Source organism: Anas acuta, chromosome 19 (assembly GCF_963932015.1).
Source record: "Anas acuta chromosome 19, bAnaAcu1.1, whole genome shotgun sequence".
NCBI classification, from domain to species: Eukaryota; Metazoa; Chordata; class Aves; order Anseriformes; family Anatidae; genus Anas; species Anas acuta.
Window position 1 is genome coordinate 2318461 of NC_088997.1, and position 27356 is coordinate 2345816.

A 27356-nucleotide genomic window follows, 5' to 3' on the forward strand; every position below is an offset into this window, starting at 1 on the left:
CCTTCAGTCATCATCTTTCCGTTGACCAAAGCCTGGGAGAACCCCATAAATTCAAGAATATTCCACAACATGTCTGCCTTCAGGGATCTGATTTAGAGGCTTAATCTCCCTAGGTTTTATGATTCATTGCATTCAACAGACAAGGAAAAAATTGAAATATGGCCCATATGCACTCCTGTAACTCCACTGACATTAAACATCCATCATCAACTAGAGTTTGTATTCCACTTCTGAAGTATTTCTATCTCCCATTCTTGAATTCCTCATGATCTTTAAATGTATTTCTCTTCTCAACAACTTAATGAGGTCAGGAGGAACTGTCACAGTTAGGAAAGTGAACAAAAAGGGTGTTCTACTCTGAGCTTATGGAAAGACTGTGATAGATGGAGAAACTGAGCACCTCTCCTACCAATGCTCTGCTGGTATCCTGCCCCCCTGCATCATGCTTCTTTCCATTTGACACTGTTTGCTAATAAGAATTCATACAGAATGTTCCCACTAGAAGACAGCTCGGCTGTCAAAATACAGTATTAAATCAGCTACTGTTTAAAACAATTTTATAGACAAATATCTGAGCCTTGAGTACTTTAAAGTAGAGTTGAAGACCATATTCTACCGTGTTGCTAAAGATGAGCTGTCACATGTTGGGATGCAGGTTGGGGGTGAATTAGTTTTGGTTCTTTGTATTTTCTTATAAAAGGCTGTGCAGCTCTTATTAGTTGCACCACAAATTCCACCAGCTGCTCTATGAATTCATCGGCAGCAGAGCTTTATCATTCAGAGCATCATATTTAGATAGGGTCGTCATTTTTATTCATCACTGAGGATGAAAATAAAATTTAGCTTTAATTCAAAGGCTAATTTAGATTTCGGTCTATGATTAACATTCCACATACAATTACTGCCATCAAAGTCAAGCATATGCATAAATCCTTGCAGGACTGGGGCCAAAACACTCATCCAATAGATTTTATATAAAGAATTATTCTTATCTATTATTTATGCAAGGGCCTGAACTAGCTAGCTCTTGACACAGCTAAGTCTGTCTATATATAAGTACTCATTTTCCTACTTTTCATCTGGCTTCTCCTCTACACAGTGTTATCTAATCTTACCAGCACTTGGATATAAACATTCCTCTTGAACCTGCAGTTCACTAGACGTAACATTACTCTTCTGCATGTATGTTTATAGAAACAGTGTATGTATTCAGCAAACGATCTCAGAAACCAAGTTTTCAGGAAAATGTGCAACATCTCCAACAGGTAACAGTACCAATTGTATAATTTGGTAAAACAAAACCTAAAAATAAATAAATACATATAAATAATGATTAAAAACTGTCATAAAAAGCTATGCTACAAATACAAAGTTATAAAATATTGTATTTACATATCATTAAAATACAGTTTTAAATTTAATTTTAAATAAAAAAGTTTAGTTAGTCCCCTTAAGACAGGGTGGAATCACCAGAATTTTAATACTATATTTTTGGCATGCAATATATACATAATTAAACAGTTAAAAAACATATATAAATGCAGTATACATAAGGTAAGTGCAGTCGTGCTGCGGATCGTATCTATCATTATATTCACAATACCAGTCACAACATTTGCAAGTAAGAAAAACAGTAGCTGATTTTTATTAACAGCACTAATCAGGCAAGCATGTGACAGCTCACTTTCCCTTCTGACAGGCACAGCCTCTGTTTCATCCTTTTTACTGGCGTTAGGGGGCTTTGCAACACTCCAGCAGGAGGGCACGCTGGAGCCCTTCACGAGAAGCTTTGTGAACAGCAGCACGAGATCAGTCACTAGGAAGAAGACAAAGAAAGTCAGGCAGTGAGCAACGACCCATATGCAGTACGACAGATTGGCCATGCGGCGGGACACGGGGTCTGCGTGTGCTTGTGACAGGTGAAGAAGCACGAAGAGCACGAGGACGGTCAGCAGTAAGGAACAGACTGCTTCCATCCAGTCCTTGACTGAGTTTCTGCACTTCTTCAGATAGAGCCCTACTTGCACGCTTGCCATGTATATGGCTAGATATCCAAAGAGAGAGAGCAGGCCTTCCCTGTTGGCGTTGAAAAAGCCAACCCTAGTGTCTTTGCCATCGCTGCCGTGCAAGACAAATGTCTTCAGAGAGGTAATGTTAAGAATAAGCTGATAAAGTACAGCGAGATTCACAGCCACAATCCAAGATTTATTTGTTGGAATTATGGCTAAAAGTAGAGATGCTGCAAGCCTCACAAACGCTAAGGTAAAGAAAAAATTCCAATGCACTCCATACTCTGAAGTATGTTCCTGATACTCGATAGATTTAACACTAAGGAGTCGTCCAACACCAAGGAAAATCAACGGCCAGATGGAAAAAAACTGCTTGGCCAGATGGAAAAATTTTGCTTGCGTCACATATGACTTTTGTCTAACTTCAGGACAAACAAGAGCATTACCAAAAATGAAAGCTCCAACCCCCAAATCCATAACTCCAGTTCCATAGGTCTCAGCTTTGGCATATCGCCGTGGGAACTGCGGGAAATCCACTGCTAAAATACCGATCGATGTCAGCACGTTGACATAAACACGCAACGCAGTTATTGCTGGAATGTATTCTGAATCCAAGTGCGTCCTCTGGAAGTCTTTTACAATTTGCCTGAAAGGTGCTCGGGTATCGTGTTTTCTTTGGCTGTATATTTTAGCAAATATTCCTGCACAGATGGCTGCAATGATGCTTGGCGGAAAAAAGATGATTGGAGACAGGACTGTGCAGGAGAACAGGAGCGGAGATACCAGCACAGCGAAGTCCAGCAGCAGGCTGCATGTCCTTGACCCGAGAGGCTTCCCATTGTGCAGGTGGTACAAAATCAAGAGGAGCCCTCTGCAAAGCAGGCAGAGCGGAGCTAGAGGCAAGCCCAGCGAAACTTCCAGCAAGCTCGTTCCGTTCAGGTTACTGATAAAGGCTTCTTTCAGCTGTTTTTGTGACATCCTTCTTGTGCTGGAATCAGAAGCATGAAATAGTCAGTGGGGAAGGGAAGGGAAGGGAAGGGAAGGGAAGGGAAGGGAAGGGAAGGGAAGGGAAGGGAAGGGAAGGGAAGGGAAGGGAAGGGAAGGGAAGGGAAGGGAAGGGAAGGGAAGGGAAGGGAAGGGAAGGGAAGGGAAGGGAAGGGAAGGGAAGGGAAGGGAAGGGAAGGGAAGGGAAGGGGGTGCGGGTGCCCTCCCCAGCCCCCACCTCAGCTCCCCGCGCCCCTTCCTCCCGCTGAGGTAAACCCAAGCCGCGCTCCGCGGCCGCACTTTCAGCGCTGGGCGGCAGCTGCCGATCCGCAGCGCCCGATTCGCCACGGGCAGCCCCGCCGCGGCTCCTCCTCTTCGTCCTCCTCCTCCTCCTCCTCGTCCTGCCGCCCTTCCTCCCGCCACCCCGGCTGCCCTCGGCCCCGGTGAGCGGCCCCTTCCCTTCCTTTCCCTTCCCTTCCCCGGCAGGGCCCCGCGCCCGCCCCGTCAGAGCCGCTCCGGGCAGGCGGGGCACTGAGGAGATCCCCGCAGAGCAGCGCCCGCAGCCGCCCCGTGCCGACTCCTCCGCTTTATTCCAGGGCTCCTCGGGGGGATTCGGGTGAGGGACCCCAGAGCCGAGGCCCCCGCATCCCAACGCTGCCGCCTTCCCGAGGGCTGGGCGGGCACAGCCGCAGCGCCGCGCTGTAGGAGCCGAGATGCCCAAGCAGGTAAGAAGGAAACCAGGAATTGTGTTGGTTAATTAATTTTTTACTGCAGGAATAGGAATGCTGGCTTGTTTCCGGCCAGTTAAGATTAGGTAACTGCTAACGCTTATTCACTCCTAGTTCAGGAGCTCGGCTGGATGTATTAGTCGTGTGGGTTTGAGCTGTGCTGCTGACACCAAGACGAGGTTTTTGGTATGCCGTTGGCATTAATGGGGCAAGTGTTAATACTTACAGCCAGCATATGTCCTGAAGGGAAGCTCTTCAGCAGAATGAACGAACGCGTGAGCTATGCAGTGGAGCTGTCACAAGCCACGTTTTCAAAAACTGCTTTTCTTCTGGCTAAGCAATCACCATTTCTTCTCAAACAATGTTGAGCAAAAGGGTGGAGGTGAGCAGAAAGCAGCTCCTTCTCAGGTCTTGCAATATCAGCAGCACGATAGGCTCCTTAAGAACTTGTTTGGTGCCAGAATAATACAGCGAGCACGTGAGAAGGCAGAGGAAGAATGGGCAATTGGCAGAAACGCATCTTGTCCATGGGGTATTTCATAGCTGTGTCTGTTCTCTGTGAAAGCTGCAAGCTTCATTCAGAGGAGAACAACAGAAATCACTCTGATAGCAAAGCTTAACTACGTTGCTAAGCATTTTTTTTCCTTGATATGTAAAATTTTCTGTTACTGGAAATTAATCATATGCTGTCTGCAAAAGATAATAATGCTCCTAAATGAGTACGTTATTCTTGCTTTTTTTTTTTTTAGAAATGCGTTAATGAGGTTTTGTGGTATATTTTCCTCTTTGTTAATGAGCTTAGCTCATGTAGTGAGAATGCTGCTAACTGAATTTAGCACTTTTTGTGCATAAACAATGCGATACTGTTCATTAACTTGGTTAACTTGTAAAGAATTGCATAGCTATGCTATTAAATACAAATGAGTAGGGTTACTTTGAAGGAGCTTCTGTCAAGGAGAAGGGGAAGAGTAAAGGAATATCCAGAATGTAAAAACCAGGACTGGTGTCTTTTCCCTTCTAGCCCAAAAATAACAAGCAGGACCTGAAATCTCTTCTGGCTAAGTTTTCCATTACATTCTGCAACAAATGTGTCCTTCCAAGTAATTCTGTCAAGGACACTGGAGCCCAGAGGCTAAGATTTAAATACTTTCAGTGATTCAAAGGGGTCAAATCTTCAACTAATAGTCTTCACCTCTTAAAATGCTACTGTTTCTCTCCTCTGGCTGCAGTGCATGCACTCTGCAACTTCAGTCTCCGGGCTCTCAAGCTCTGCTGTACAAATGAAGGTCTCTCCCAGGAAAACTGCTGTTGTGTTGGACCGCTGTAGCTTTTAGCTCTGCCTTCGCCTCTGCAGTTAGTCCTTCCTGCTTCCCTCTGACCAAGGCAGTGCTTGCACTGAATGCATGACATTCATGGGCTTAGAAATACACCATTAAAAACACTGTACAAGTGTACTTGTGCTGAATGACCCGGACATTTGTTAGCACTGGATAGCATGAGATTAAGGGCACGTTCTTTCCGAGTGCCTTTGCTTACAGCCAGAATTGCGAGCAATGAATTCAACCTACAAACAGCGTTGTCAGCCTGCCAGCTCTCATATGCCAGATAACACTTTCTAAAAACAGACTACACCATGGGAAGCATTGATGCAGGGGGAGGATATTGCTTTCAAACTGGGAGGAACAGGAGCTCAAATATACTAACTTACGATTCTTGGTGACCGTGAACTTCTGTTATATGGAAGCAGTAGAAGAGCTATAACCTGTGGGGGATGAGGTGAAAGTCCAGCTGTATTCTGCCTTGGACTGGTGCTGACCTAACCTCCTCTCTAGGTAAATGGCCAAAAAGAAGATTCCATCATCCAGAATGACCTCAGTGAATCATTTGAAGAAGAGGTTAGAGCTTTTCTCAGTGATGAAGAGAAGCTGCATCTTTTTGATGACCTAACAAAAGTTAATCCAGTGACAATGACAACAGGTAAGCAGCCAGCCAGGAGCAGCATCTCCTGAGGAGTCACTTTCCCTGGTGTCTGCCAATACCTATCATTAGTGTTCTCGCCACGTTCACATTATCCTGAACACAGTAGTTAAATATCCAAAGCCTATTAAAATTAACTGAGTCATGTTTGACTTGGTTGAATTTTTCTTTTTCAATACTGTTGTTGTAGTTAAGCCATACCGATCTCTCAGCAAGTTCTGCCTGCAGAACTCATGTTTGTGTTGTTGCTTCAGGTAGCATAGGGTTGTGGTTGAGACTTCATGCTGTTGAAGGACTCTTGGATGACCTTGTGATTGCAGTTGTGGTTTATGTGAACTTATCAGAAAACAAGGCTCTGACTTAGATTCAAAACATGCCCATGAAATTAGTTTTGAGAAGTAAATTTCTCATTTGACTTTTAAAAGCCCTGTTGAGACAAGCTAAGACCTGCTCCTAGTGTAGATGGAGAATTATTGCCTCTATCTGTTCTGCAAATGAACAGCTCTGCTTTCTAGGACTTACAGTACAAAACCTCATAAAAGCACAGGATTTAATGAATTGAAGAGTTAACATCCCTTAAGCTTTTTAAAAACAAGAGCAACTTTTAAAGGCATTTTTTATTTATATTATTTCTATAGATCTTTCTTGATCACCTTCTCATTCTCTGTTAAACATAATAGGTAACATTTCTGAAGATTTTTGTTACAAATAGGAACAGGAAGAGTTGAATATACTTTTCAAAAGACACTAATAGAAGGTGTATCTTTCAGTTCTGAAATGTCTTCAAGCAAGATATACTGTAAACTTGTTTTATACAAATGCTGGCTGCAGCCTGGTGGCTTTAAACCCATTTCAGCCTATCTCCTGCCTCTATTCACCTGAGCTTATGAGAGAGTACCATGTTGCAGTTCGCCCCCAGGTAATCCTTATGTTTGAAATAATTGTCCTCCTGCAGAACCCAGATTTCAAGTTCTTCAAAATCTCTACATGAGCAAAATAATTCTAAAGGATAAAACCCATTTCTACTGAAATATGAGTTCTACTAAAAGAGCAGTACTATTTTCAGATAAATGTGTGAAGACCTTTGCTGCCCATTGCTGTAGAACTGTGTAATTACTGTTCTCTTAAACATGAATATTCTGTTTTACTGCCAGGATTTAAAACCTCACATCTTTGCAGTGGCTGAACAAACCTACAGAAATGTTCAAAGCCAGATAGACCCCATAAACCAGTCTATAATTGTTAGTGGAGAAAGTGGTGCTGGGAAGGTAAGGAGATTTTTTTTATATTGTCCTGACATTGTTTTTATGCTGTGAAATTTGGTAGTGATTTGTAGTGCAAAGTATTTCAGTGAGCAAGCAAAGAAGAAGAAAAAAAATTTCCAACAAGAGCATGTAGCCAGTCTGATCCAGCAAGATTCTCTTGAAATATGCATAAAGCATTAAGTGATTGCTGCAATCAAATAGACTCAATATAACTACTCTCTAGGTAACATCTGTCACTTCTGGAAGGGCTATATTTGAATCATTTGATAGGAATCACACCTGAGTTAAAGTCTCAGCTTAGTCTGTTAGGAAGCTATTATCTCAGCAAACCCTATATAAAGACTTAAAAGAGGTAGGAAACTTCAGATCCTATCCTAAGCCCTTCTGTAATGATCCATTCCTATTCTGCAAAATAACTGAGGATATTTTTAAACCTGAGAACAAAACGATTTGCTGAATGTTAATGACTCAAAGTCCATTCACATTCAATTCATGTTAAGGTACTAGCTATTAATTCTAGCTGAGCTTCCAGATGGTTACATATCAGTAAAACTGCTGTTCAGCAAAGCACTTCAATAGGATTTAAGTGTGTCTGTTGCACATAAGGATATGCATAGAAAGTTTCTGCTGAACTAGAGCTATAAACCTGACATAGTTACTCTCCAGCATCACCGCCAGCTGTGTTTTTGGTAGCTAGCACTGTTTCACTCACTGACATAACTAATAACAGTAAAAACAAAGTCCTACTGTCAAGTCTGTCTCTTGCAGACCTGGACATCTCGCTGCCTTATGAAATTTTATGCTTCTGTTGCTGCTTCAGTTACCTCCCCAAAAGACAATGAAACTGTGGAAAGGATAGAGAAGAGAGTGTTGGATTCCAACCCCGTCATGGAGGCATTTGGTAAAAGTAGCTTTTTTAACAGCAAAGACAAGTAGTGGCCATGGTGGGCATTTTCTTTGTTAATTTACAAGTCTAAGCTACCTCTCGTTTGTCTCCTTAAAAGACAAACTCTTCAAATACTGGAACTGTATAGAAATCCCCCTTAATGTCTATATGCCCCGCATGGAAGAGTAAAACCACTCTGATTATGCTGTATGTGTCACTGGTAATTTCACAGGAAATGCATGTACCCTGCGGAATAATAACAGTAGCCGTTTTGGAAAATATATCCAGCTTCAGTTAGACAGGTAATAATTACTGTTTTAAAAGCTTATCTACTGTCTTCTTTCTTTAAATTTTTACAAACCTATTTCTAAAGTCTGCCAGAGAATATTCAATGTCTTTATAAATATTTTAATTTGCTGGCAGTTTATGTTATTATTTCTTTTTTGTTTTCTGCTAGCACTCATCCTGATATCTAAAAGAGAAATGGAAAAACAGAGATGCATTTAAGAACTCTGAATAAACTATTATATTAAACTTGCACAAAACTGAAGGTGGACTGCAGGCATTCCTAGTCAGTCTGTATTGTGACAACAGAACATTTATCAAATGATGAGGGAACTTTGTTAAAATATTTGCTTCTTTTTTTTTTTTTTTTTTTCCTCTTTGCCTCTAGATTCCACCATCTGAGCAGTGCCTCCATTCAGACTTTCCTTCTGGAGAAGACAAGAGTTGCCTATCAGGCCCCCAATGAGCGAAACTTTCATATTTTTTACCAGGTGTGTTCAATGAATTTTGCTAGATATTTCTGACAAACAGTGGGTATGAAATCACCAGATTTAGCACAGTTGCAACTTCCAAACAGTTCACCTGTCTGCCATGCTTCCAAATTAAATCATACCCCCAGTCCCTTATTCTTCCTTGTCTGTGAGATGTAAATACCAAAGGCAGAATCCAGTCATTACCTTGTTTTCTGTCTCCAGATCACAAAAGGTGCCACTGCAGAGGAGAGGCTGGAATGGAATCTTCCAGAAGGGGCTGACTACCGCTGGCTGCCAAACTCTGAAAGAAATTTAGATGGTAAAAATCAATTCCACAGACTGGCCCTTAATAACAGCTGTAACTTTGAAGGAAGGCAGGTGAAAATGTGTCTGTTCCATTAAATCCCATGACCCAGGTTGATCAGCCAACAGGCTCCTGGTCTGGCCTCAACAGACATTTTGCAAAGCCACCAGCATTAACATGATTTGGTTTTACGTTTTAGTTTGCACTGTCAATGGTTTTCACCTGACTTGAAATAGTGGTTTCTGGCTTCGCGAATTTGCATCACTCTGTGGTTATGTTTAGAAACTGTCTCATCTTTGGATGTGCTTCAGCAACCTGCTGCCTAACTTCCAAGCCCCACAGAGTTGGTGTTAAGCCAGTGACTTGGTTCTCCAGCTCGTCCTCTGGGATTTACCTAAAGAGTGTCTGGCTTTCTTGATCTCCTCTGACAATTCCAGCTAAACTGGACGTGGTGGAGAGTGTTCTGCATGCCTGCATGCATGGCTTCCTTTTGAATAACACCTGTTTGGCTTTTCAGAGGACTGCTTCGAGGTGACCAGGGATGCAATGTTTCACTTGGGCATTGACCGCTCCACGCAGAACAATATTTTCAAGGTCAGGTACAATGCATGGTCACCACGAGGCTGACAATGATATTTGGAATGTCTGTTTAGTGTGGGATTTCTACAGAAGTAAATCTGTATCAGTGTCCAGAGCATGGGTTGTTTGGTATTAGATGCAGCAATATCACCTGGCGAGCCTGCAGCTACACGTGATGTTGCATAACCAAATATTAGTTTTTAAGTAAAAGCCTGCACCTGTGAGCTTTAGATTTCCTTCAGTAGTGCAGCACTAGGAATTACTGTAGAAGCTTGGAATCTACTTTTTTTTTTGTTTGTGTAAAAATGCTTTGACTCGCCTTGTTCATATGCCAAGGTCAAGGCTAAGAGGATGCTGCCTTGGAGGAAGAGCTGTGTTTTAGAAAACTCAGTGCTTGATTATATTGCAGGTGTTGTCAGGCCTTCTCCACCTTGGGAATATTCAATTTTCTAACCCACTAGATGAATCTCAGCCTTGTGAACTAGAAGACAAGACCAAAGGTGAGGCAACAAGCATGCTATACTCTACAGAGTACCTTCTTCTGGGTTTGGGTAAAAAGATCCAAAATCCCACGTTTAAGTTAGTGAGTTCACAGAAGTGCCATTTTGTGATATCACCTCTAGACCTTCCATAACTTTAAATGGGCTGCATTCATTTGACACTCCAGATAATCTTCCAACATTTTTTTTTGCCTGAATAAGATTTTGTGAAGATCACTGGGGACTTGCTGAAGATACCAGTTGAGGAGCTACTGGAATCACTACGAATTCGAACAATAACTGCTGGAAAACAACAGCAAGTCTTCAAGAAGCCATGCTCTAGAGCAGAATGTGAGACTAGGAGAGACTGCCTCGCCAAAGTGATCTACGCTAAGTAAGGCCACGCTGCTGTGCCAATCCATTTAATTTTTGTGAGGGAACAGGGAGGCCAAGGAGACTTACTTTCTCTGGCTTTTGCTTGGACACAACAGTAGTATAACTCTGCCTTTCCCTCCTGAGCCGCCCTTGATTCAGTCACAGATACTGACGTAGCTGCAGTATCTAATAGATTTTCAGAGAACTGCTGTTTAACGTCAGCCAGGCAGCGTGTCATAACTTTCTTGCTGGATCAGTAAGAAAAGCAAGCTCTTTTCCAACTAATCTAGTTGTCATTGTCTGCAGATTGTTTGAATGGCTTGTTTCGGTCATAAACGAAAGCATTTATGCAGATACATCAGCGTGGACCAGCTTCATAGGTACGGTTATTCATCCCTGGTGTAACTGAGTTTAACCATAAGTCCTTCGACCTACTCCTAGACCAAAATGCACTAGCTTACCATATTCTTCCTAGGTTTGTTGGATGTTTACGGTTTTGAAGCCTTTCCTGAAAACAACTTGGAACAGCTTTGTATTAACTATGCCAACGAGAAACTGCAGCAGCACTTCGTAGCACACTATCTGAAAGCACAACAGGTAATATTCCACTAAGAGCAAACGTCAAACAGCATCATAGCCATTCACTAAGTATAAAGTTTCTACACCTGGACTTAGTGCCAGCACAGAGAACCCAACAGAATCTTGTAATCTGAACATCACTGGTATGTGGTACCTTGTGAAGGCCTTCTGCCATGGGAGAACAGCTCCATAAACCCAGTTGTCATGCCAGTGCCTTTAAGGTCAGAAACATTGCACATCAGCTTTTTTCTTCAATGAGAAAGTACAAGACTTGTCTTTCACAACAGAGAAGGTATCTGTTCCATGCTAAATACATTACAGTCACTTATCTAACTGGGCATGCCCTGCTAATTCAAGTTCTCATCTGAGTGCTCTCAGAGCTACAAAGCCCCTGCCAGACCTGGAGTGCTTCTCTAATAGATGTACTCCTGTCCTGGTTGAATTCCTCCACATTACACATGCATTACCCCAATGATCTTTGCCATTAACTGGAATCTGGGAAACTGTTTTCTTAATGGCACCAACATGATGGCACCTTCTGCCTCACAGCATAGTTATATCAATTTATTGAGGACAATAGCACCTCTTTGCCCATAATTTGTGCTTTCATATGCTTTTTTTTTTTTTCCCCACCTACCTTCGTTAGTATGCCAGGGGTTAATGGTCAGTGAAGACGGAAACCAAGTTCAAGCACACGGTTACTTGCCTTGAAACTAATTCATGACCTCTGTTTGTAGCACTCCTGCCAATGCCTGCCTGCCCTCTTACCTCTCATGATCTGGCTGTGTCCCAAACCATCTGAATGCCATTAGTGGCTATGCTGAGCAAGCTCTTGGCAGGAGACTTTTAAAATAACTGTCCAGGGCTTCTGCTTGTTAAGCACTCCTGACAGTTTGTTCCATAATTTGGCGTAAATATTGTACAAGCTGCTTCAACTGATGCCTTTTTCCATTTCCTTTTGGATCAGGCTTTATTTAAATGGAGCCAAGTTAGTGAAGTCTGGCACACAATGGCAGGTTTAGGGCTGTGTCCCAGTCTAAGGAATTCTGTGTATTCCTTGCACTTCAAGGGCAAAACCAGTCAGTACAGCCAGGAGAGGCTTGGTGTCTATTTGTCTTAGTGTCTTGGCCTCTGTTTACTTTGTAAAGCGGCTTTTCAGGTCTCACTAATAAATCTAAATTTCCCAAATAATGAAATAAACTGTTCCAATAGGAGCTGCTGCTACATAATCAAAAGCTACTTGGGGTAAAATATCCTAACTTTTTTTTTCTTTTCCTTAAGATTTCCACTGAACATGAACTGGTCTTTGAATAAGTAGGCTGAGTCTGTGATTAACTTGTTAAACAGTAACTGCATCAAACTGTGAAAAAAAACCGTGCAGTTATTTGAGCTCTAGTGCCCTCTGCTGCACAACAGCCAGTTTCTCTCTTACTTCAGGAAGAATATGCAGCTGAAGGCCTCCAGTGGTCTTTCATAAACTACCAGGACAACCAGAACTGCCTTGATCTGATCGAGGGCAATCCTCTCAGCATTTTTTCTTTGCTGAATGAGGTAAGTGCACACCTACACTCCTAGTGCTTATGGCCTAGTTGCCTGCCTTCTGTCTCAAGCCACCAAAGAAAACGTGAATGCTAAATTAGTATGAAACTTGCCAGCTACAAAATTTCTGCAGAACTTACCTTTTGAAACTACATGCTCATTACAATCATGACATTTCTTTGTCCTATTCAGAATCTTTTTTTTTTTTTCCACTGATCCAGGATGTTTTGATTCAAACATGAAGCCTCAATTACATCTTTTTTTCCCCACAGTATTTCAGGGCTTACATACCAAGAGCAATTCTAAAAGTAAAATGGCTATGATTTTAATTTAAAGTATTTTAGCTTTTAATTATTAAAGACAGCTGTTTTTGACTAATACAAAATGCTGCTATTTTGTCTGTCTTGTCTGTTATGCAGGAATGCCGTTTGAATAGATCCTCTAACCCTGACCTGTTTCAAACTCGGATTGAGAAAGCCTTGTCTGATAATCAATGTTTAAGTCGAGACAAATTTAGCAAGAAGCCTAACTTCATTATTTCACATTATGCTGGCAAAGTCTGCTATCAGCTGGAAGCAATGGTGGAGAAAAACAAGGTAGATGTTTTCAGAATCAGCGGTTTAAAAACAAAACCTTGTAGACCAAAAGAAATTTTAATTTAAAACATCACTAACATGTATATTCAGCAATGTTTACTGAATTTGCTCACCTCACTCCAAATAAACCATTCAGGCCCTGTAGAATTGGATAATGTCCTTGGTCTGCTTTTCAGTGAATGGTCACTGGCACAAGTAAAATCTTTTTTAACAGACCTTTCAGCTGAGGATTAAGTGGATCATGTATTACCAAATCAGGGCTTCTTCTGTTCCTGAGACAATGCAGAAGTGTTAATGGCATCAGGGCATTTATATAGCCATAAATATAGCACTTAGCCTCATAAAAAAATCAGGTAAGTTTATGAGAAACAAGAGCATGTATGTCACCGAAACTCAAATTTTGGCCTTGTTGTGCCATCACAGCACAAAAAAAATAGTCTGTAGACTACTAAAACTGTAGTCCCGTATCATTTTTTTCATAATCAGAAACTACAGCAAATGATACTATGGTGATGGAAAAAAATAGCAACTCATTTAAAAGGAAGACTTTCTAATATTTGTTGCAGACTGTGCAATTGGGATTAAACTAGTCCTTGGGTTTCTAGCTCACTTAAGTTGTATAAAAAGAAAAATATTAGGAGCAGTCATACATTTGACTAGATTTGCTAGATGTTTTGCCAAACTATTTTCTGTTCTCAGATCTGACTATGAATGAATGCATGTAGTCAGATTTGAAACTACAGCTGTGGTTAAGTCACACTTGGCATCTGAAATACTATTCCATTTATTTATGTGGAATTTTTTGAAATCTTCAAAGCTTTCTGCATAAGGCCAAATGCTAACGAGTCATGTTTGTGTTTGCAGGACCCCATTCCACCAGAACTCATCCATGTTTTGCAGAATTCTAAGGACCCTTTGCTCCAAAAATTATTTCCTGTGACAGAAAGGAACCAAAATGATGTCAGAACCCAGAATAGAGCAGCTGTTATTACGGTGGTGTCGAAGTTCAAGGTACATTCTATTCAAGTTTCTACTTTCTACTGTTGTCTTAATAATTAGATGAGAAAGCAATATAGTTGGAACCAAGACCAGTAAATGTTATTAAATGAGATGGCTGTAAAACTGAAGTAGTGTCAGGCTTCTGATACTCTCTGGGTTTAGAGTTTTAAGTCACTCCAGTCTTAGCTTTTCCTTAAACAGTTGGGCATCTGCCTTTATTAGGCTTTTTCCTACTTGTTCTTCTTGATGGGTTAGCTTCAATTGCTGTCCCTGGTACAGTTTTGGAAACTTTCTGAATTTACTATGTATGCTTTTAAAAATTGTTGATAGAGTGGAATTTTTACTCAAGATGTCCTTAAAGAACTGAGTCTGTAGAGGCATTCTTGCAAAAAACTGTTTGTTTTTATAGAAGAGCTGTGATTAGCTAAACTACACTACCTATGGAGGAGGAATCCCTAATTATACCTGAATTTGTTTTCTGCAGGGTTCACTTGAAAATCTCATGCAAATTTTGAATAGCACCAAACCACATTACATCCGATGCATCAAGCCTAATGCTGACTGCAAGGCACTGACTTTTAAAAAAGAAGAGGTAATTCTTCAAAAGCCTTTTTTTTTTTTTTAAATGATACATTTCAAAAGAGCTTTTTCTCCTTTGCAACTTCCAAGGTAAACGTCCTTTCAGAATCATTGATAATGTCTCTGAAATGGTACCAGTAAGCTCAGCAGCTTCTTCAGATTCAACTACTTGTTGCTCTGTGAGAAATTCTCTTACCAAAGTGCTCGTAGGTCATTTAGAATGCTGTCTTTGCAGTCTGCAAGGTAGATAAGGGTGATCTGGCTGTTGGCTGCCCAGGTCACACAGATATCCTCACAGCGCATACTCACAATAAAAGTTTGCTTGCTTCTTCTGGTGTCTGGTCTGGGAGGGCTGCCAAGTTAGATGAGATCAGCTGACAAGCATGTCTTTGGGAAAAGAACGGCAGATGCTAAAGCTATAACTAGAGGACCTTCTCTGATGGGAAAATAAACAGCTGAGGCAGTGCTGCATTTATTTTAAACACACTGAGAATTTGCTGATCGCATGCTAGTGTTAAAATATCAACATTGGGTTTCCATGTTCTGTTGCATTTGGTCAATGCAGGGTATGTGGATACCACAAGAAAAGGCAAAAGTGGACTTTCCCTCCATATCAGCACTGCCTTGTCCCTGCTCTGGCTGTTAATACAGTGCAGTAACTCAGCAGCCATGTAATCACCTTCTCCACCCTCTCCGTTTGTTCCCTGACTGGCAGTGTGGTGAGGCATGCCAGGCACACACTAGCTGAGTTGAATGTGGCTTGGGTTGAGCACATCCCATGCACACTTCACTGCAGCTTCCACAAAGAACAAGACAGTATTTGCCCACCTAAACCAACTCAATTTATGTCTCAGGTTCTCAGCCAGCTTCAGGCATGTGGAATAGTTGAAGCCATCACCATCAGTGCAGCAGGCTTCCCTATTAGGTAAGTCCAAACTTCTTGGGCAATGTCTTGCATAATCAATTTCTATAGCAATTAGCAGTATATTATTTATTTCAGAAGTATATTTATTCATGTTATTGACAGCTCAGCATCAATACGGTGTGGCTTGCTCTTATCATAAACAAGCATAATTCTTGCCCAGTTTTTGTTACAAGCAAAAGTAATTGTATATTACTGGGCAACACACAGCCTCCTGAATTTCTTCAGCAAGTTTATAGTTTCTTTCATGTTGGTGACTACACAGGCATCACTTTATTTGCAGTCTATGAGCTGCAATTTTGAAGCCATTCTGCAATTTTTTCCCCTCAAAGGATAGGTTATTTACCAGATAGTAAATAAATGATACTTGCCTAGAATTAACCCTATTTTTGTCTATCAGGATCTCTTTTGAAAGTTTCACTGAACGCTACGAAATACTGAGAAGATCACGTGGGTACAATAAAAAGAGTGTGTGTGGTAAAAGCAACTATCATACTGCCAAGAAAAAAGGTACATTTCCTTAGAAAATCCCTCTGCTGTAAAATAAAATTATCACTGCACCAAGTTGCTATTACATAGATCAGATGCAATTACTATATTCAGCACTTAGCAAGACCATTATTCTGAAAATATTTTCCTAATTTATCTACATTGACTTCAATTTCTAATTTGCCTAATGCATATATATAGCATGCTCTTTTTAAGACAGCAAATCTTTCATCTTACTGCTGTTTTTCTGTGTTCCTCTTCAATAGAAAAATTAGTTATGATGGTGTTTGGGTTTGCCCCCAATTTAATTTGATTTAGAGCTGTCTCTTAAGTAAACTTGAAAACCACTTACCTTTTTGCTTATATTCTTTCTCCTTCCTTTTTTTTTCCCCACCTTGTCTTCTTGCCAAACACACTGACCTTCTAGCTTACTTGGATTCTGCTGCTTCTTCTGCCTTTTGCAAACTTCTATATGCAATTCTTTTTTCTAAACAAGAGCGAGGATGGACTTTATAAACATAATCCAGTCTACCAGGTAATGTCTTTGGTACATGTCACTCAAAGAAGGAGCTCATCAGGTAGTTACATTTAATATTGCAAGTTACTGCAAACCCCTTCCCTCTCCCAGATTAATCCCATTTTCTGGGGTCTGCTCAGTAACCAGCAAACGTAGAAAACAAGATCAGTAAGTACCAGCCTATTTCAGCTAAGTAAAACGGCTGGAAATCTGTTAACCTTGCCGAAATAGAATGAAGTAATGAAGTACAGGCTGGAAAATTACTTACACACCATATCTTTCTCCCTCAATTAGAAACCCATTAGTTGAAATACCTCATTGTGATAGGTTACTACTCCTTTTTATCTTTAGCAGGTTATAAACTGCAAACAAAATAAAACAATTTCCTAAACATATGGATAAGCTTTTGGTTCCCTTATCAGCCTAACCCTAGCCTCATAGTCACCAGATGTCTTCCTGTAAGCAAGAATTGTTTATATTTGTTTTCAGTACCTTAAAATGCTCTCATCTCCTTAGAAATAAGTGCAGCAGAAAAACAAATAGTGTCCAGGATGGAAAGATACAGAGACCATCAAGTTCCGGCATTGGGCATGCAGAATACTCATGCAGCATTGCCTTGAGCAACACAATCTCTTTCAAGGACAGGTCTGAATTAAGTCTACCTCTATTTCCAAATAGGTTAATCTGGCTAACATGTTTGTCTCATAATGTAAAAATAAAATAAAAAAAAAAGTCCTAGAAACAGTTATAATAACCTCTTACTGCTGCAATAAATTCCTGCTTAGTATGTGACCCTGATTCCTTTAGCTGCTTCTGATACCCTATTAAAGCTGTAGAATTGTGTATAATTTGTTTTCTATTCCTGCATCATGCAGTACATTAACACTATCAGTCTAACACCTTGCTTTTTGCTCTTTGTTACTAATAGCTTGGGGTTTTGGTTATTTCATCAGATTTTCTTAGTACTGAGCCGCTCAAATCCATTCTCAGTTGCATCACTGTTGCTTTCTAACATTTCCAGTTAGTATACTTTAAACAATGTAAGAACAGCTGAGTCCTCCCCAAATTTGTTTAATTGTCTAGATCTGCCCAAAGTATCATTATCTGTGCTAGTCTGAACAGGCTGCAATGGAGCCAACAAGACAACACCTTAGCACCCAAACTACATCCTAGTTTAAACACACTGCGCTGCCTTTCTACTTGTTACCATATGGCAAAATCTGTGCTGTTGCATTGTTTCCCTTATAGCTAGAAATAGAATATCTCAGCCATCACCTCCCCCACTCTTGTTGTAGGTGCATACCCCCCTAAGTGGCCAAGTGTCAGTATAAGGACAGTTACTTGCTCTTGATTTACAAGTTTTGCAATACCTTCTCTTCAATGCTCCATTTGCAGGCAAGACTGCAGTGATAGATGATGACAAAGCATCACGTTCTGTCATTTTTGAGATACTTCAGAATGTTGTTACGGGACAAACTGCTGCTGAGCCAACAGGGAAGAGATCAGATAACACTTCAGTGTACTGCGGCAAAACCAAAGTATTTATGGCTAATTCTGTGGTAAGCATGTTATTTCTTGGCTAACAGTTCTGCAGTGAACTCAGACCTAGTGCTGCAAGCGTCCTCTCAGTTTCAGTTACAGCTTTCCCTGGCTTCAGCTGACACACTTGGCTACTCTTACAGGTCTAAGCAAATTCTTTTTGACAAAAGCAGAGAAAGCACTTCTGGAAAGCTTGCACACTAAAGGGTATAGCCATAAAAGAACCCCCATTCAGTGGAGCTAGTTTTAAGCCAGCTGCTACTGTGACTTTGGGAGCTTCTGCTGTTTCCCCCCACGATACTCTTTTTTTCCTCCCTCGGTTACTTACACTTTTCATTTTAATTTATATATATATCTAAAAAGCATTAATGACACACTGTCACTTCAAAAATGTAAGCAGTCTTGGGACACTGAAATGTGTGTGTAGGTTTCCAGCGAATAACAAATGATTGTAGAAGGGTTAAGAACATCTGTCCCTGACTATTAAGTGCAGGCTTGTATCCCCATTGCAGCTAGAGCAACTTGAAGCTAAACGAGCAGAGCTGTTAAACGAGAAAGCATTTTGCATTCAGTGTTGCTGGAGAAGATTTAAACAGAAGAAACTTGAGAAGGAGAGAAGGTCTGCAACCCTCATCCAAGCAGGTAATTTGATGAGGGTGTGGCTGGGCATAATGCAGCAAGTAACATTTCAGCTACACTGGGTACTTAAAGAGGAAGAACGGATATGCTAAGTGAGCATGGAGAAAGCTTAAGTGACTTCTCTCTTACACTGTGTGCAACAGAAGCTGAGATTCTTTGTACTCACATTTCTTTTAATTAAATCTTCAGCTATTCGTTCCTGGTTAGCCAAGAATCGCTTCCAAAGGATACGCAGGGCTGCTAATGTTATTAAGCATTGCTGGAGGAAATGGAGAGTAAGTACGTTGGTGCAGGGAAGCATTAAAATTGAGTGACTGAGGCTTTGTACTGTTAGAGAAATAATCTACCGCTGTCAAGTAACTGTACAAAACCAATACTGACAGTTCTCCAGAAACTCTTCTCAAGCTGAAGTGTAGATGATGAATGCTTGCAGGGTGGCAGCTAGAGACTGCAGAATAAACTCATTCCTAATTATCTTTATGAAATGGGAAAGCATCCCAAAAAGTGTCCTATCCTTTATGATGGCCTATTTTTTAGACTCTTAGCTTTGCAGTTTTAAATTTTGTTCAAGATGTTGGAGAATCTTGTCTAGCAATACTGTTCTGTGTCTCTTTATCAGGCAGAAATGGCTGCTTTGGCAGCAGCAGAACTGGATGAGGGTGAAGAAAAAACACTGTTCTCAGTTCCTGGCACTACAACGTCAGCCAAATCACCTTGCTCTTTGGAAACAACCTGGCCTCTACGTGCAGTAATTCAGTTCTGGCCTCTTGGCCTCGTCCTGGCTGCTGCGCCTGTTACCATAGCGGGACTCCGGAGAGACCTGTCCCTGCTGGCGTGCTTGAAAGTACTTCAGGCGAGCGACTGCTACAAGACAGAAAGCAGCTTCCTTGGCTGTGGCATTACTTCCATTAGAGCTCTTCCACAGGTAATGTACCTCACACCCTCAAGTCAGCAGCACACCTAAGCTCTCATGAGTTCAGGATCCTGTAACAGTATGGGCATGAAGTCTGCTGTCAGGCTCTGGTCTTCCTTTGTCCACTGGGTTAGATATGCAAGCATGATGATGACATCAACAGGTCAAGCTGGACACACGACCAAAAAGAGACCTAAGCATGAAAGTGCTTGTTAATCTGTCATAGGAATAAACATAACAAAGCTCTGCTTCAGAAACAGACAGGAAAGGATTCAAATGAGGGCTCTGCTGTTATGTTCTATGTATTTTTTTCTGCTTAGGGAAACTAAATTGGTACAAGAAAACACAGCAAGAAAATGTGCCCATATGGAAAAATGCGCTGCCTATCCCAGTAATTCTATATTAACATCACCATGCAGATGACTGCACGCAGACTAATTAGGATGGAGGGTTTTCGGGGCAGAAGGCAGGGAACAACCCTCCAGTACTTCACCTCCTACTCACGTGCAGGACAGAATTAAAAAGCATTTACTAGAAGCAAGCCACAGCCCACACCAGCTTCTCTGTGAGGTTGCACTCCATTTAGAGATCAACTTGTCCCCATTTGTTAAATTGTTGAGCTTGCCTAAAATCATGCTTGCAAGAGTATAACTTGTGCATGGTCACAATTACTCTAAGTAGGAAGACGTAGTACCAACTAAGTACTCGGATCTTGAGAGTTTAAGCTACCTTCAGTGCAAGTTGTGGTACTGATACTCTTCACAGTAATCACTGATCTTAAATCAGTTTGTAGGATACCCCTGCAGGTCTTCCTCTACCCTTAGTCATATTTAACAGTTGCTCGTGTACTTTGTGTACTAGGGCAGTAATCAGTCTGAATAGCCAAACTAGCTCATAACCCTGCAAAGTATCAACTGACCTCTCCACCTCTTTTCCTTCTAGGGCTCTGTCAAGTTTCACTGTAAGAAGTCTCCCCTGCATTACGCAAATGTCAGCCCCCACACAGCTGCCTATTCTATCACTGGATTTAACCAGATTTTATTGGACAGAAAAGGACTCCTTCCAACCTAAGTTTTGACCATCTGCACATACTGAACCTTTTCGTTCAGGGAAGGACTGCTGCAGGCTGCTGCTTTCAAATTACTCAACGTCCGTATCTGCTGCTACCTCAGAGCTTTCTATAGTGATGCATTGTATATATAATATAATATACTACAAATTCAGAACGCATGGGGGATATTCCTCCTCCCACACACGCACATATTAGAGGAAATAGCACTATGAGAACACTCAACATAATTAAACTAGATCAAGTGCTTTAAACAGTATATACTTGAACAGAACTCTTCTGGCACTACAGGGGCAGAGCAAGAGGCTGGTAATGAGATAGCAAAAAAGGCAAACCTTTCTGATGTGTGCTGCATTCTCGTTGGGAGGCACAGCTAGTCAGACTGATTGCAAATATTCAGAAACCTGTGACTGAGGAAGTAGCAGTCAGCTGTAACACTAGAGACAGACATCTCAGGGAAAAGCAACACTGGACTGTCTGCTTTTTATCTGTAGGACCAAAATATGCATAATCTCACAAGTGCCATGTGTTTCTAGCACTACTTAGGCATAGCTGAGGGGCCAAAGTTCTCCTTAGGAGTGCCAATACCATCCTTTTGTTGTGTACATGGGTCTTGAAAACATTCAGCTCTTCTGTGTAGGCCACTTTTAAATAAAACTGTTAACTATCTTGTGAAGGTGCCTGACTATCCATAACAAAGGTAACAAAAACATTTCACAACATTTTGTGGATTAAGATAAATGTCGACATATTTAATATAATCGTTATTGGGAAGCAGCATTTCCCATGGTTGACAGGATTTCTCTAGCAAAAGATCGCACGTCCATGTAGTATCAAATTTACTTGCTAGTATCTAAACATCTGTCCAATACTGTATCACTGTTTATCAACTCTAAATTAAAAATTTGAGTCCTGACATCCATGAGGGAAGCGTGACCAAACCCAGAGGAAATACCCGGCATGGTGCACCAGAGTCGCAGAGGGGTGCTGCAAGATCCCTCCTGTCGGAGGAAAAACTCAAGGAAAGCAAAACGTTCTCAAGGTAGCTCACTCAGGAAGAATGTTCTCCTTCTCCGGGGGTTCAACAATTCTCAGGCAGCAGTCTGCAAACTCAACGAATAACGGCTCCTGCATGTACTTTTTCATGAGGGAGCTCTTCTCTTCTGCTTCATCAACCGTCAGCAGCAGCTGCCGGAGGTGTGGGTTCAGGAGCAAGCCTTTCAGTTCTTCTGATTCTCCTTCAGAGAAAAACAGATGAACAATGCTAATTTTGAGCAGTTACAAATGTTGCTCAGAACATTGTTAGTTTAGACTAAATTCTCAAGGCACAAGGCCGGGTATGTGACATGGGAAGCTTTAAGGCGAGCTGCACAACCAGGACGAAGCACAGTGCCTCAGTAACACACCCCAGCCGGCCTTACAGCCCCCCCCCAAACCCCCTCCAACCCCTCAGGCTCACCCAGCAGCTTGAGCTTCTGCAGTGGGACGCGGTCCTGCTCGTCGTCCTCTGCCAGGATGTCCGCCACCGACCAGGGGCTGCCTAGGGACGGCAAAGAGAACCGGGCCGGGGGTACCCAAACCCCTGTACCCCCCCAGCCCCCCGTACCCCTTCACCCACCCTCATATATCCCCCCAGCCCCTTACCTGCGCGCTGCCCGGCCCGGCCGGCCCCTCGGGGCTCTGCCAGCCCCTCCGCCGCCCTGCCCGGCTCCGAGATCTTCGCGGCCCCGTTCCCATCCCCGTCACGGCGGCACCGGGCTCGGTGCTCCCTGCAGCACGGCACGGAGCAGCTGCGGGCACACGGCTCCCGTCAGGGCCCGGCGGCGCCCCTCACGCAATGGGGGCGGCCGCCGCGGGCCCCCTCGCCCCAAACCCGCTCCCCCCAACCCGTTTCTCCTCTCACTAAGCCTCGGCGCAGCGCGGACACCGGTACGGGGCCGTCCCCGCCGCCCCGCACACCCCACAGCTCCGAGCCGCCCTCATGGCGTCCCCGGCCCGCTCCAGGCCCGGCCCGCCCAGCGCCGCCCCGCCCCGCCTCAGGCGCGGCCAGCACAGCGCCGAGCGCCGGGGCTCGGCCTACAGCGGGATTTTTTTTATTTTTTTTTAACATAAAACGGAGTTTTTTTGCTCGCAGCCGCTAGGGAGAGGAGTGTTGGGGTTGCTTCGTCTGGGCTCGAGGAGATTGGGATGCTGGAGTAAAGACAAAGGAAGAAATAAACGGGAAATAAACGCCTACAAAGCGGGACTGAGGGGGGTGGATGGTGCCTGGGTGAGCTCCGCCATCATCGCGGCCCTGTGGCACCAATGAGTAACACCTGAGCATAAATTAAACATAGAGTAATGTCACCTGGATCTCCTCAGCCAGGACTTCACCATCTGTGAGTGCAGGGGCAGAGAGAAGACGACAAAATGCTGAGACCCCTGTGGGCAACGTCCCCGTCACCAACCACAAGTGTTCGTCTCCACTGGGGTCTGACACGTTAATTACCAAAATCTAATTTCCTTTCTGGAGAAGGAGAGAGGGTGAGACCTCTGCCTTGCACAAAATGCCCAGCCTTGACATTTTTATTTTGCTTTGCTGTGTACAAGGGACTTCGCTACAATTCTGGGACTGAAAATCTCCAGGGAGGTTTCCTCCTGGAGCAGCTCACGTTTCAACACCACGGATTCATGGCTAGTTATAAGCAGAAATATGAAAAGCGTAGGCACAAACGTCTCACAGAATCACGTAACACAGCTACAAATAGAGATAGAATAAAATTCTACCAGATAAATTCCGCAGATAAAATTACAGCAGCAAAACAGCGCAGAATGTCCCCAATCACAGATCCAGCAGTCGAAGCTACAGCCCTGACTGTAAATGAGAAGGAAAATCACACATCCCCCGGCAGTCCTGGAGCCTTTCCAGCCACTGAATTCCCCCGAACCCACAAAAAACACCACAAAAGGGCCGCTCCCAAGGGCGGCTGGCGGACTCTGCTCCCCCTTTGGTCCCCCCTGGTCCTTCCCAGAGCCTCCCAGGCCGCCGGCGCTGTCCCCCGGGCGGTGCTGAAGGCCGCTCCCGGTCCCCGTCAGATGTTGGCCACGGCACAGGCTTGCACACGGTTGGCAGAAAGGCATCTCAGAGACTTGAGCTTAGCCCCCAGCTCTTTGGCTTTCAGGGTGTATATCAGCGGGTTCCCCAAACAGTTCATGGTGATCATCATGGCCGTGCAGTTTCGGAAGATGTAGACGCTGGGGTAGAGATCGAGGGGGCACTGGTGGTTTGTCGCATCGAATATGACTCCCGCAAAGAAAGGAGCATAGGAGACCAACGCTAGGACCCATATAAAAATGCTAGTTCTGGCCACCTGGATTTCGGCGGATTTGTAGGTGCCGGTAGCTTGCCCACATGCTTTCATTCTGAGCTTTCTTTTCCTCAGGATGATAATGATTCTGAGGTAAGTGAACAGAGGAACAATAAAAGCCGCCACAACGTTGGGAATGGTGATGAAGATGAGGTAGTCAACGCAAAACGGGCTGTAGAGGACTGAGAGATTTCTTCCCATATGCAAGCAGTTCCACCCCATCAAGGGCAAGCAGCCCAAAGAGAAAGCAAGGATCCAGCTAATTAAAACTACAGCTATGGAATGTTTTCTAGTAACCCTAAACCTTGTCCTAATACTTTCAGACACAGCCAGATAGCGTTCGATTCCAATGCTTACCAAGTTATAGATGGTGGATAAAATCGACGTAGTATATAAGGAGTAAGGTGCAAGTATACCCTTGGATCCAAAGATTGTAATGTCAGGGTTGGTGATGAACAGCACTGAAATCCAAAAGCCAGAAAAACTTGTGAAGAGATCAGAAAAAGCCAAATTGCAGAAGAGGATAGAGATAGGCTTGTGCAGATCCTTTGTCGCCATTCTGGTGATGATGACTATGCAGTTGAAGATCACAGAAGCTATGTTAATGGTCAGCTGGGGGATGCCCAGGGCAAGTACTAAATAATGACTCCAAATTTTGGTATGGTTAGCAGAACAGTTTGAATATCCAGTCATGGTGGGAAATCCTGCTTTCAAGCAGTAACAAAGCCTGCTGTACACATCCCGTATGCGGCAAGAGACCGTACAACTACATGAGCGTTACTGCCACCTTGTTCTCCAGTCGAAAAATGAATATTGAAGCACAGCCTCTGTTACCACATCATTGTCATGACAGTGGATTAATCTTTAACTACTTGTGTTTTTAAATATTTGGGTTACCAACTCAGAACAGAGCCAACTACCCTTAAGTTGCTAGGATAGGCAGAAGTGTAAAGCATATTTACTATTATAAAGCTGATCTGCTTAAAGCAACCTTTATCAAGAGCAAAATTTGGCCAGTTCATGTGAAGACAAATGATCACACGAGTGGTTTAGAAGTCTGAAGATATTCTAAAATTGAGTGAATGTGGATTCATCTCTAATTCACTAACAGATTAGATAGAAAGAGATAAAGATTAGAGTCAGAAAATAGAAGTATTTTTCTTTTAGGCAGAGGGTATGTGACTGATGGCACACAAAAAAGAGTATCACCTTTTTGTCACTAACTTGGACCCCTGTGAGGGATTTAAGCAGCTGCCTAAATTGAGATCAGCTCTAGTGACTTCACACAACTCATAAAGTGCTCAAGGTCAAGAATCTGTTTGAGGTTTTCTGGGTAAGAAATGTAATGTTTTTCAGTTCTTTTCATTCAATATCTATATAAGAAGAAAAGATGTCTCCTTATCACCTAAGCTTTATTTGCACTAAAATAGATGGTGTCTCTGGTTCTGAAGTTTATAGATCTCCAGTTTTAATCCCTCTAATTGCCCTTGCCCAGACTGGACACGAGCAACAGACAAAAATGTTGACATTAAGCTAGAGGTTTCTTATTTCAGTCACTACCCTAGTCACAAAACCTGCAATTTTATTCTTAGAAACGTTGCTTTGCAAAACAATGAAAGATCCGTCTTAATACAGACAGCACACTTTTATGTGCTTAATAATCACATGAAGTATGGTTGGTTTTAAATCTTAACTGAAAGATAACAGAACCGATATGTTTGCTGTCTCTTGTTTACAATTACTAATTGATGTGACCAGTGGTGCCTGATTTTCTAAGTATGGTTAGATCATATCTACGAATAAACCCCAAGCTCGTAAGCAAAACGACACGAACTGCAATGCTACAAAGGGGCTCTGAAAAGGTAAGAAGCTCCTTTGCCACTGGTGTTCCTGTGCTTTGGCCTACAGAAATATCTCAGTACTGAGTACTGGAGTACTCAGAAGTTGACAGACTATACCTAAAATTGTACGTATTTTCCTTTTCTTGTGTAAATCAGAGGTACTGATGCTCTATGAGAAAAACAAACAAAGAAAAACCTATGAGACATTGAATTAACTTAATTTTCAAACAAGCCAGTGAAGGAGGAGGGCTTAACACTTTGGTAGAGTAATTGGAGTGGGGACTTAAGATGCTTAAGCTGTTCTGAAAATGTCGTTTTTCCCCCTTAATTCTTGGGTGGGAACATAGCATGACAATGAAAAACATCTATACTCATACCTTTGTTATAAGACATTTTCCGTTTGCTTTTTTTAAAGTTAATCTATATTGTACATTAACAAAACAACATAATATTATTGTATCATTTACTTCTCTGTCTTTTTAAATATAAATGATTTTTGAAAACGAAGTTTAAAATAAATACAAATAGAAAAAATATTCTTTGGACACACATTTAATGCTGCCAGTCAGCAGAGGGCACTACTGTACCAAACAATTATCTGCAGTATACAGTGGGGAATATGGCAGTCTTAAATACTGGAGCAGTTCGGGTGAGCAGTAAGTACACCAGTGTATCAATATGAACAGCACGGATATTTTTTCTGCTCAGAAGCTGCTGCCTTTTTTTTTTTTTTTTTTTTCCCCCTAATGTTCTACGCCATTCCATGCGTGATTTGAAACTCCCACACTCCCACACACAGAGACCTCTCCAACATGCTCTAGCTGCTACCTGGCATCCAACTGCAACTGAGCAGCGAGTTTTTGCAAGTTTTCCTTAGTAAAATATCCATATGAAGCCATGTCACCTCCAAAGTTGGTCAATTAATGCATATGGCTCCATTTAAATGTTTTTTTTGTTGGTAGTGGTAGTTTGATTTGTGTTTTTTTGTTGTTGTTGTTGTTTTGTTTGTTTGTTTGTTTGTTTTGTGGTGTCATTGTTGGTCCTCCCTCACCCCTTACTGTTGTTTTAACAAAGGATTAATTTGTATCAGTAATAATTTTATACAGTGATACTAAAGCAGGAGCTCAGCTATGCTTATGGGCTTTTCACATTCAGTGGTAACATCTGAGCAGTACAGCAGCAATTTGAGCTCTCAGACTAAATCTGTGACCAATACAATAGCTCTGTCAGAATTTACAACATCAGAAATTTGTGCAGAAATGTTGGGTTTAAATGGATTTATTTTTTTATTAAAATTGAAGTTTATGAGCATATATCATGGTTGGTGTGCAATTAGTATGCAATTGCTATATATTAGAAATGCTTTACACAGGTAAATAATCAGTATTTCAGATGGTCACAAGGAAGTCCAAAGAATGATTATATAGAAATAAGGGCTGGGAAC

The 27356-nt window shown here is 42.2% G+C and overlaps 4 protein-coding genes across 12 annotated transcripts; 1 reads left to right on the forward strand and 3 right to left on the reverse strand.

Moving 5' to 3' along the window:
* Positions 1-362: 362 nt before the first annotated feature.
* Positions 363-8910, reverse strand: PIGW (phosphatidylinositol glycan anchor biosynthesis class W). 3 transcript variants are annotated; one of them, XM_068656432.1, is made up of 2 exons: positions 8812-8910; positions 363-2997 (listed from the first exon to the last, which is right to left on the reverse strand). In XM_068656432.1, exon 2 carries the CDS (start codon positions 2985-2987, stop codon positions 1467-1469), a length of 1521 nt encoding a protein of 506 aa, XP_068512533.1. In that variant the 5' UTR covers positions 2988-2997; positions 8812-8910; the 3' UTR covers positions 363-1466. The 3 variants fall into 3 exon arrangements, with proteins under 3 accessions (XP_068512533.1, XP_068512534.1, XP_068512531.1); XM_068656433.1 differs by lacking the exon at positions 8812-8910 and adding an exon at positions 3948-4398; XM_068656430.1 differs by lacking the exon at positions 8812-8910 and adding an exon at positions 3232-3368.
* On the forward strand, positions 3308-21400 carry MYO19 (myosin XIX). 7 transcript variants are annotated; one of them, XM_068656420.1, is made up of 25 exons: positions 3308-3436; positions 3590-3718; positions 5554-5698; positions 6469-6617; positions 6853-6966; positions 7732-7864; positions 8082-8151; positions 8523-8625; positions 8830-8926; positions 9429-9505; positions 9900-9990; positions 10192-10363; positions 10651-10724; positions 10820-10941; positions 12361-12474; positions 12882-13058; positions 13923-14069; positions 14542-14649; positions 15491-15561; positions 15959-16068; positions 17960-18123; positions 18616-18745; positions 18932-19017; positions 19362-19667; positions 20598-21400. In XM_068656420.1, the coding sequence occupies exons 2-25, from the start codon at positions 3707-3709 to the stop codon at positions 20724-20726; spliced, it is 2901 nt and encodes a 966-aa protein (XP_068512521.1). In that variant the 5' UTR covers positions 3308-3436; positions 3590-3706; the 3' UTR covers positions 20727-21400. The 7 variants fall into 7 exon arrangements, with proteins under 7 accessions (XP_068512521.1, XP_068512525.1, XP_068512527.1 ...); XM_068656422.1 differs by lacking the exon at positions 3308-3436 and having other exon boundaries at positions 3468-3718; XM_068656424.1 differs by lacking the exons at positions 18616-18745; positions 18932-19017; positions 19362-19667; positions 20598-21400 and adding an exon at positions 17081-17209 and having other exon boundaries at positions 17960-18097.
* A 55-nt stretch (positions 21401-21455) lies between these two features.
* On the reverse strand, positions 21456-22789 carry ZNHIT3 (zinc finger HIT-type containing 3). The gene is made up of 4 exons (XM_068656437.1): positions 22628-22789; positions 22369-22514; positions 22184-22264; positions 21456-21962 (listed from the first exon to the last, which is right to left on the reverse strand). The coding sequence occupies exons 1-4, from the start codon at positions 22705-22707 to the stop codon at positions 21772-21774; spliced, it is 498 nt and encodes a 165-aa protein (XP_068512538.1). The 5' UTR covers positions 22708-22789; the 3' UTR covers positions 21456-21771.
* A 757-nt stretch (positions 22790-23546) lies between these two features.
* Positions 23547-26863, reverse strand: LOC137842419 (lysophosphatidic acid receptor 1-B-like). Its single transcript, XM_068656434.1, has one exon. The coding sequence runs from the start codon at positions 24762-24764 to the stop codon at positions 23796-23798; it is 969 nt and encodes a 322-aa protein (XP_068512535.1). The 5' UTR covers positions 24765-26863; the 3' UTR covers positions 23547-23795.
* Between the last annotated feature and the right edge of the window lie 493 nt (positions 26864-27356).

Bases quoted from the DNA above. Each gene is read 5' to 3' on its own strand.
- PIGW (XM_068656432.1), bottom strand. From the start codon at position 2,987: ATGTCACAAAAACAGCTGAAAGAAGCCTTTATCAGTAACCTGAACGGA.
- MYO19 (XM_068656420.1), top strand. The intron at 10,725-10,819 runs GTACGGTTATTC...TATTCTTCCTAG, and splicing joins AGCGTGGACCAGCTTCATAG to GTTTGTTGGATGTTTACGGT. The intron at 16,069-17,959 runs GTACATTTCCTT...CTCCATTTGCAG, and splicing joins TCATACTGCCAAGAAAAAAG to GCAAGACTGCAGTGATAGAT.
- ZNHIT3 (XM_068656437.1), bottom strand. From the start codon at position 22,707: ATGAGGGCGGCTCGGAGCTGTGGGGTGTGCGGGGCGGCGGGGACGGCC. The intron at 22,515-22,627 runs GTGAGAGGAGAA...GTGTGCCCGCAG, and splicing joins CCGCGCTGCGCCGAGGCTTA to CTGCTCCGTGCCGTGCTGCA. The intron at 21,963-22,183 runs GTGAGCCTGAGG...TTTTCTCTGAAG, and splicing joins GCAGAAGCTCAAGCTGCTGG to GAGAATCAGAAGAACTGAAA.
- LOC137842419 (XM_068656434.1), bottom strand. From the start codon at position 24,764: ATGACTGGATATTCAAACTGTTCTGCTAACCATACCAAAATTTGGAGT.